General features: G+C 39.1%; 1 protein-coding gene and 1 non-coding gene across 8 annotated transcripts in view; one reads left to right on the top strand and one right to left on the bottom strand.

Annotated features, from left to right (window-relative positions):
• Positions 1-6,392: 6,392 nt before the first annotated feature.
• Positions 6,393-6,465, bottom strand: trnar-ucg. The gene has a single exon. It is a non-coding gene; the product is annotated as a tRNA-Arg (tRNA).
• Positions 6,466-6,685: 220 nt separating this feature from the next.
• Positions 6,686-9,059, top strand: part of polg (polymerase (DNA directed), gamma) — a 14,951-nt gene continuing 12,577 nt past the window's right edge. The window contains exons 1-4 of one of the 7 annotated variants that reach the window (XM_041795019.1): positions 6,708-6,727; positions 7,107-7,224; positions 7,301-7,908; positions 8,266-8,461. In XM_041795019.1, the coding sequence (XP_041650953.1) occupies positions 7,337-7,908; positions 8,266-8,461 (768 nt within the window). In that variant the 5' untranslated portion in view covers positions 6,708-6,727; positions 7,107-7,224; positions 7,301-7,336. Of the gene's footprint in view, positions 6,742-6,826; positions 7,225-7,300; positions 7,909-8,265; positions 8,462-9,059 lie in introns of those variants that run through there. The other 6 variants (XM_041795020.1, XM_041795024.1, XM_041795023.1 and 3 more) reach the window with 6 other exon arrangements.

The following is a 9,059-nucleotide window of genomic DNA, read 5'->3' as shown; positions in this document are numbered from 1 at the left end:
TGCTGCTGCTGCCAGGTGAGTCCAGTTTCATCCTCAATCCTCCAGCATCTGCCTCTCCTCCAGGCTGCGCGCTTCCTCTACTCGCTCCCGCACTGACGTCATCCCAGAGCCATGGAGGCGAGCTGACCAATCAGAGAGTCCGCCGGCAACAAAGAGCGGACCATTTCAAAGTGACTCCTCACTCCTGACAGTTTTCTCTGGCTTTTGGGGGTATTTTCCTAACGTTTAGCTATTGCTAATAACCATAATTAACGACCTCTACACTCATACCACATTTCTGTTTTCTATCTTTTTTTATACTCTTATCTTGTTGAGCTTCCCAGACTATGGAAAATTCCAGATTTTGACTTTTGATGGACTCGCATTTCTATTTGTGCGAATCAGAATTGAAAGTTTGCCTTTGCTACATGGTTAAAAATAGCCTAGAGTTTAAGCCATGTCGCGTTATCTGCATTATCAGATTGTGTAATATTTTCAAGTCTTAGGTATAAAAACATATATTTTTGATCAATTCTCATTTTAAAGGAACTGGATACGTTTAGATAATGTTGAATTCAAATTAATAGCTATAATAATTCAAAGGCAACCCTTTTTAAATTCCTAAGCCCCCTTTTTTCAGCCCTATAGCTTTTTCTCTGTGGGAACCTAGGACCCATTTTAACATTTAAGTCTAATAAATAAACCTACTGTTCTTACAGTTTCATTTAATGTACCTGGTTTAAAAAAGGTAGCCAAAAACATTTAAAATCAAAGAATTAAGTAGCATTCCCACTGTAAGAGAAAATATGAGCCAGATCTTAAATGGCCAAATAAAATGAGCAATAATGAAATAGCTCACTTCCTCGTTTTGTCAGTTCAGACACTTTTAAAAAAACATAAGAGAGTAGTTTTTGTCTTCATTGATAAATAAATAAAATGTCCTATATTTTCCTATTTCTTCTATGGATTTTACCAAAAGCAATGAATGAATGATGTTGCCTTGAGAGAGGGAAAGTAGAGAAAGGGATGCATGTGTCAGACACCCCAAATTCTTTTTGGTGCCAGGCTGGACATATTACAAGCTCAAACACAAAACTCTCTTCAAGCCATGCAAACTGTTTCACAGAGCAAAGCAGAGTGCAGCATCTAACAGACAGGCTCCTTATCAACATGAATGTACAATGAGAGAGGCCCCTGTCAACATAGTTCAAGACTTCATACATCCAATATTCATCTTACAGCTTGAGAAGTGTGAGGAAATTGCAATAATCCTCCAATACATGCATGCTTTACACTCCCTCAAGCCACATCATGCTTGGTTACAGCATCCTTCTGAGATTATAAATTTGAGATTAATTGTAGAAAATACACTTTTATTCCAACCATTACAAGTCCAGAATGCAGAGGTCACTCAAACACCAGGTCTTTCTTATAGACAAGCAGCGTGAGTGCCGAGAGGAAACCAAAGCTGAGCCTCTCATTCAGTTTTGTTTGCCCACAGTGGCACATTAACTGCCCTCACAGGCCTGGGACAAGAAGAAAGGGGAAGAAAAAATATATAAATCATGCCAGAGACATCCTCAGTTTCATATTTGACACACGTAATGTTAATGTGTACATTTAAATCTTTTAAAATTGTGAACACTTAAAGCCATGCCCTTACCCTGGAGGTTAGCATTTCAACAGTGCCACCTACTGGATTACTGCATAACAGCAATGAAGGCACTGTTTCTACAAGAAAACTTCATTTTAACTGTGTAGAACACCCAAATACAAATTGTAACAATTTTAAATATTCTCTCGCACTCCATCTACAACATTTTTAAGTCTAATTACATAGAAATATATATTTATTTTTTAAAGGAATATTACACCTACTCTTAATGTATAAAGAGTAAAGGCAGAGTGAAACACAGTAGATGGAATATTATGCTGTGGGCTTTTTTTTCCTCCATGTGTTTGAAACTCTGAATCTCAGAAAAGAGGAAGGAATCACGAGGAAAGAAGGATATATATTTTTACCTATACAAAACCTAGTGTGGGCAACAGTTTTATCTACCTGAGTCTGAGTGTGTTTTTTGCATGGAGGAGTTAATGTAATGAGTGTTTTCTATGTGCCTGAATGTACTTGGAAGTGCTTTTCTTTGCAACATTGCCATTATATGAGGGACCTGAGAAAACAGCAGATATCTTCATTGCCACTCACAGATGGAGGTTCAGTATCTACTGACAGGCCATCTCTATCAAAAAGATGGTGAGACAGAGAGAATCGCAGGGTGTCTTCTTCACCTGTCCAAAAGACTGACCCAGATAAATCATCATACCAATGGATGCATACGTCATTACTCACTCATAAGCTGCCACTTGTCTCTCATTGACAATATTTTCAGAGCTGTTTCCAGAGAGGACGCTGGAGCACCCTCTGCTGGCTGGAGAGGAGTGAAGAAGCATATTCTCATACTTACATGTATAGTGTGGTATAAAGAGCTTGAAAGCGCAATAAAAATATTATCTTTGTCCTTAAAAAAGAGCTTGAGACAACAGCTGCTAAAATATTTTCAATCCTAAACCTCTTGTGGCTGATCTCTGATCAATTCTTAATAAATTGCCACATGGAAAATTTATTCCAACTAATTTATACTATCTTCTGAGTGCCATTGTCTACATCTACTTTATTGGTGTCACGATACATCTAAGATCTGTAGAGTGATTTTTAAAGTAATTTTAGATTCTTGAGATAACACAGGAATGCTGATTATTATATTCAGAATGATCATGTATGTGATTTGTAACTATTAATTGTTTAGTGATGTCTGGCCCCCCTTTTTACAAACTCCACAGAGCTTCTTGGGAATCCAGTCTCAGAAATGATCTTTTTAGGAATTGTCATGATTGATTGTATTTGCATTTTTATTGAGTTTGTGAATAAACTGAACTGACTGATGGTCTCACATTCAAGTACAAAACAGCCCCAACCAGCCCCAAGATTGGACAAGATCAGGTGTGTTTAGGGTGGTATGGCCGAACATATCTTTTTTTTTTTTTTTTTCAGAGGGTGCATTTAAAAATCTGGCAGCCTGTCTGTACTGTACTGTACTTTTGAATATCTGAATAAATAACCAGTTGATTACAGCAATGTTTTCCCACTTGGACAAACTGTTGCACTGGCTGGCATTGTTGCTAAGGAAAAAAAGAGGAATAACTGAGTAACTAACCATTATTGTAATCATTATTGATCACTTATTGGCCACTAACTGACCCATTACTGACTACTTGTTAAGTGCCCTTTCCACTTTCTTAGGCTAACACTTGTTTACCACTGTGGGTGGTTGCTAAAATTATGATGTGCGTCAAAGCATTAAACACTTAGAAAAGTGTTATGCTGTTTTCAGTCAAGCAGCAGCGCCCTCTTCTGTCCACTTATAGAAAAGTGGGATTCTGAGGGGGTTAGCGCTCCATCTAGTGGACAGCATGAGGTATTGTTCATGGCATGCCAAGGGAAAAAAAAGAAGTTGACACATTTTGGTCAATATCATAAAATAGAATTGATAAAATAGTGGTATAACAGAAAAGAAAGTTCTGTCAATGATTTACAGGCTTCGATTCTGCCTGTGATGGTTAATATTTATTGTCTTTTTCTTAATTGTATCCACATGCATGGAGGTCCTCTGCCTCAACATTAACGGGTGACAAAACTTTAACCTCCTGAGACCAGAGCTTTATCTGGTATGCATGTTCTTTTTAAATCTATATATCCTAGTTATTTTGTAATCAGTAGGACCTTGTATGTATAATTACTAAACATTTAAAAATAGAATGATGGCCTCACATGAGGACAGTGGGTCTTTTTTACTGTACAGTAAAGACACCATTGTGAAGCACAATATGGGCAGTTCTGTGAAACATGCAAAATAAAGTTGGAAACATCCCATAAGAAAGAATATATATAACCGTTTCCACTTAAATCTTGATGTGTGTTTCCGAGTTTCATATTGTTCTCATGTTTCACTACCAAGCAAAAAGTTTTATGAGATAATAAAGATGAGTCTCTTAAAGGTTTTTAGGTTTTGTTTCAATCTTTATTTGCATTTTTTGCATTTTTAAATCTATTCAGTAACTGAAATTTTTATTAAACATTTCCAAGTATTTTTGGGGGTATTTCTCCATTAAATACCATTTTTTGTAGTACAGGGCATACAAATATTTTAAATTATTTCTGAGTTAAGGCTTCATAAGTTTAATTCCGCATTTAACAAAAAAATTGTTGTTGTTGGTTTTTTTAAATCATAATTAATGGTTCAATATTTTATTATTTTTAAGACATAATGCCATGTTACAGCACTGATTTGGTTGTTTCAGCATTGTTATGTTAAATAAGAAATTTATACAATCAATGTGTTTTTTGCTATCTTCTTTCTGAAATAGGTACGTCAAAAAATGAATTTTGAAAAACTGAACAGAAATTCTGCAAAATGGTGACAGTTTTATTCTGATGAAATGAAATGTATAGGTTTAAATCGAGTATTTCTAATAATCCCATTCTAACAAAAAATCAGAGAAGACTAATTTGGATCACATGCACATGTACATGCTGTAGTTAATTTCACTTGTAAACAGTTTCTTTCCAACATCTTCCCAAGCTTTACTGACAGATAAAATGATAATGAAGTCACACTGCCCTCATTGCTGTTTAGCAGTGTTGTAGCTTGTTGCTTTTAATAAAACTTGTCAATTGTACATGCCATATTTAACTAAAAACATCATTAAGCATCAATGAACAAGTTTCAGTCATAAAATCTGAAGGGTTTTGTGCCTTGTACAGTTTTGTGTCAAACCCAAGCATTTTGATTTGAATGGCTGCGATCTTTGATGCACACTGACCATGTTTAATGTGCTTTTGTGACACAAGATGGCAAACAAAGTGTCCAGGATTGAGGCTTATAGGTCTAACTTAGGTAATGGTGCAAGGAACCATGACCTCCTTTGAGGATGCTGGGATGTAGGAGGTTGACAAAGGTCAAGCACTATTTCATACTTCTAATTTCTATTCATCTGAGGTTGAGACTTTACTTTGTCATGTCACACAGTGTCCACAAGGAACATTTTATTGACAGTATTTCAATACAAACATCAAGGCACAAAATCCTTTGAAAATGTCAATATCAGGTGCTGATACAGAGTCAAACAATACAAAACAGAAATAATGTGAGAGCCTTATTTCAATAACAAATATAAGTCCAGCAAGGTAGAGAGCCTTAGAGCATTCTTCTCCTTAATGCATTGAAGAAACTTTGCAAACTGTTTCAGTTCATTTTTAAATGCTTCAGTATGGGGTTTACTAGTTGGTAATTGAAGGATGCTTTAAGAGCTGACCTGAGGATACACTATATTGCCAAAAGTATTCACTCACCCATCCAAATAATTGAAATCAGGCGTTCCAAACATTTCCATGGCCACAGGTGTATAAAATCAAGCACCTAGGCATGCAGACTGTTTCTACAAACATTTGTGAAAGAATGGGTTGCTCTCAGGGGCTCAGTGAATTCCAGCGTGTTACTGTGATAGGATGCCATCTGTGCAACAAGTCCAGTCATGAAATTTCCTCGCTCCCAAATATTCCACAGTCAATTGTCAGTGGTATTATAACAAAGTGGAAGAGATTGGAAACGACAGCAACTCAACCACGAAGTGGTAGACAGGACGGAACGGGTTCAGTGGATGCTGAGGTGCAGAGGTGGCCAACTTTCTGCAGAGTCAATCGCTACAGACCTCCAAACTTCATGTGGCCTTCAGATTAGCTCAAGAACAGTGCGTAGAGAGCTTCATGGAATGGGTTTCCATGGCCAAGCAGCTGCATCCAAGCCATACATCACCAAAAGCAATGCAAAGCGTTGGATGCAGTGGTGTAAAGCATACCGCCACTCGACTCTAGAGCAGTGGAGACACGTTTTCTGGAGTTGGATAAGTCTGGGTTTGGTGGTGCCAGGATAACGGTAGCCTACTTGTCTGACTGCAGCGTGCCAAGTGTAAAGTTTGGTGGAGGGGGGATTATGGTGTGGGGTTGTTTTTCAGGAGCTGGGCTTGGCCCCTTAGTTCCAGTGAAAGGAACTCTGAATGCTTCAGCATACCGAGAGATCTTGGGGAAATCCATGTTCCTGACCTCAACCCGATAGAACACCTTTGGGATAAATTAGAGCATAGACTGAGAGCCAGGCCTTCTCGTCCAACATCAGTGTGTGACCTCACAAAAGCGCTTCTGGAAGAATGGTCAAAAATTTGCATAAACACACTCCTAAAGCTTGTGGAAAGCCTTCCCAGAAGAGTTAAAGTTATAGCAGCAAAGGGACAGCCGTCATATTTAACCGGCAATATAGTAAACATGAAAAACAATGCAGTTATTAGTTAGAAAATAACGACCGCGGCAGGACTCGAACCTGCAATCTTCTGATCCGAAGTCAGACGCCTTATCCATTAGGCCACGCGGCCGACGTGACACAATAGGTGGAGTCTATGAGAGATATTGACGTATTTCAGACGAATAAGTGAATAAATATAAAAGGATATTGATGACCAGAATACATCCATATTCAGGACTACTCAACTGACTCATTGCAACCCCTCCAGTGTAGAGTTAAGTAATTTACGTGCTGTTGTCGTTCAATACAAAAGCAGTCGTCCGGACCGCTAGGGGTCGCTAAAGTTTCTACAGCATTAGAACTCCGCAAGCAGAGGAAAGCATCGTGTCAAGGTAGTCTCTGCATGGTACAAAGAAGCGATTTTAAATAGTTTTTCGAGTATTTACTGTTAAACATCATACAGCAGATTTGATGTGGTGTCCTTTTTACTTAAAACAACGACGTAGCTAACAGACTTACCGAGTGCAGCTGTATTTTATGTTAGATGATGAAAAAATAGCAACTGTACCATCGAGGAGTGATGAAATGCTAGTAAACATGGCAGCAAGTCTGTCATGAACTCATGCATTCATTGACACTGTAGGTCTTACCTAGTTGTTAGTGCAGATAAGACTCGTTATGGTTATTCATGCAGGTTTTGTAAGTTAACGTGGAACTAATTTAAGTTTGATGATACGTTACTGAGGAAGTTGTTCTTGGATCAAATTTCAGAAAGGTCTTCAAAATCCTCATAAATCCAACCCAAGGATCAGGACCTTGCAAGAAGGATCTCACAAGTTAGATCACACTTAGTGGTGAATAAGTACCACACCATTGGTGCATGTTAAATGTATGTTCTTTCGGTTGTCATCACACGAAACTAGATAGAACTTGGGCTGAACCGCCTTTTGGTAATACTTTTACAGGATCTTGTCATTTCAGTGTGAAATCCTCATGAGGTGATGCTGCATGCGTTGCGCTGTCCTCTGCAGAGGACCAGCATCTCTCTGCGATGGACATGTCAGCGCTCCCTCTGCTCCACAAAGCCTCGCTCTGTTCAGGGAGAAGACTCCACAGAGACCCGCCTGAACCCCCTTAACATTCAGATGTTGTCAAGGAACCTCCATGAGCAGATATTTCATGGTCTGGAACCAGAGTACAGAGAGGATAGTGTGGCACGCAGCATCGGGCACCTGCAGAAACACAACCTGTGGGGGAAGGAGGCGTCACTGTTACCTGATGTGGAGCTGAAGCTTCCCCAAATGCATGGAAACAATATTGATGAGCACTTTCGAATCTTGGCTGAGAAGCAGAGTCTTCCCTATCTCGAAGCTGCCACCAAGCTGCACCAGGCTGAGCTCCCTCCAATGCCACAGGAATGGAGTTTTGAGGGTGGGTGGACCTGCTATGGACCCAATGGGGAGAATAGGAGGGTGGATTTCCCAGAGGAGTCGGCGCTGGTGTTTGATGTGGAGGTGTGTATGACTGAGGGGCGGTGTCCAACGTTGGCTGTAGCTGTGTCTCCCACAAACTGGTAAGAAAGTTTTATGATTGTCCCAATAAAGGCAAAAATTCTGAATGGTATTATGTTTTCATGCACAAAAAAGGGATTCTAACCATTAACATCCGTCTCCAAAGCTTGATCCAGAAGGTGCAGCTTGGCCTTGTTGAGGCTCTTGAAGATGTTTTGCCTGGCCTCTGTAAGACTTCAATTCTGTAACTGATAAGGGCCAGAGCTAGAATTTTAAACCTCTGCAAATGATCTGAGATAGTTTTTGGCAGACCAAGAACCTTAACCAAGTTCAGTTTGCACTTTTGGATTAATTTAAGTCGACCTCGGACCTGGATGAATGAGGACCTACACAGACACATTTCTCTTTTGCTGCTGAAGGTACTCTTGGTGCAGTAAGCGTCTGATCGAAGAGCGATACAGCTGGTCAAACCAGCTCACACTAGCAGACCTCATCCCACTGGAGACATCTTTAAACTCTGCCCGCCCTCCAGGAGGTCAGTGGAAGGAGAGGCTCATAGTGGGCCACAATGTCAGCTTTGATCGATCTTATATTAAGGAGCAATACCTACTAAAGGTTAGTATTCAAAGTCATTAATTTTGTTTTATCCTTGTTAGCAGTGATTTAAAATCACAGTTTATCACGGTTAGGCCTGTAACACAATTTCTATCATTTTCCTTCTATTTACCATAACAACAGATTTCAAATAAAACAAAATGTGACTGTGTAGACTTTAAGCTTTAGTTTAAGGGGTTTCTAGAAAAATAGCCATGTATCATTTAGGAATTAGAGCCATTTTACTCAGAGCACCTCCTTTATTCATCATATCCAGACCTTTATCTGCTTCATTTGTCTTGGAGTAATGATGGAAAAGGCCTGCCATCCTGCCACGAAACTGCTTGTCAGTTAATTGTCCAAATGCTTTTGAGCCCCTTATATTGAAAATAAAATGGCTGTAATTGCTAAATGGTTAGTGAAATATTTTTGCGACGCCCCTTTAGAGAAAGCTGAAAGTCTACACTTCAGTCACATTTCTCTGTTTTATTCCAGACCCACTATGGTGAATGATAGAGGCAAAACAATTGCTCTCCAAATACTTACAGACCTAACTGTAGCTTTTAACTTATTTTCAGTGTGCCTTCTTTATTTGGTTTAAGACTCTAGTTGTATAAAT

Source organism: Cheilinus undulatus, linkage group 9 (assembly GCF_018320785.1).
Source record: "Cheilinus undulatus linkage group 9, ASM1832078v1, whole genome shotgun sequence".
Lineage (NCBI taxonomy): Eukaryota > Metazoa > Chordata > Actinopteri > Labriformes > Labridae > Cheilinus > Cheilinus undulatus.
The sequence above is the reverse complement of the archived record's forward strand: the minus strand, read 5'-3'. Positions and strand labels throughout refer to the sequence as shown.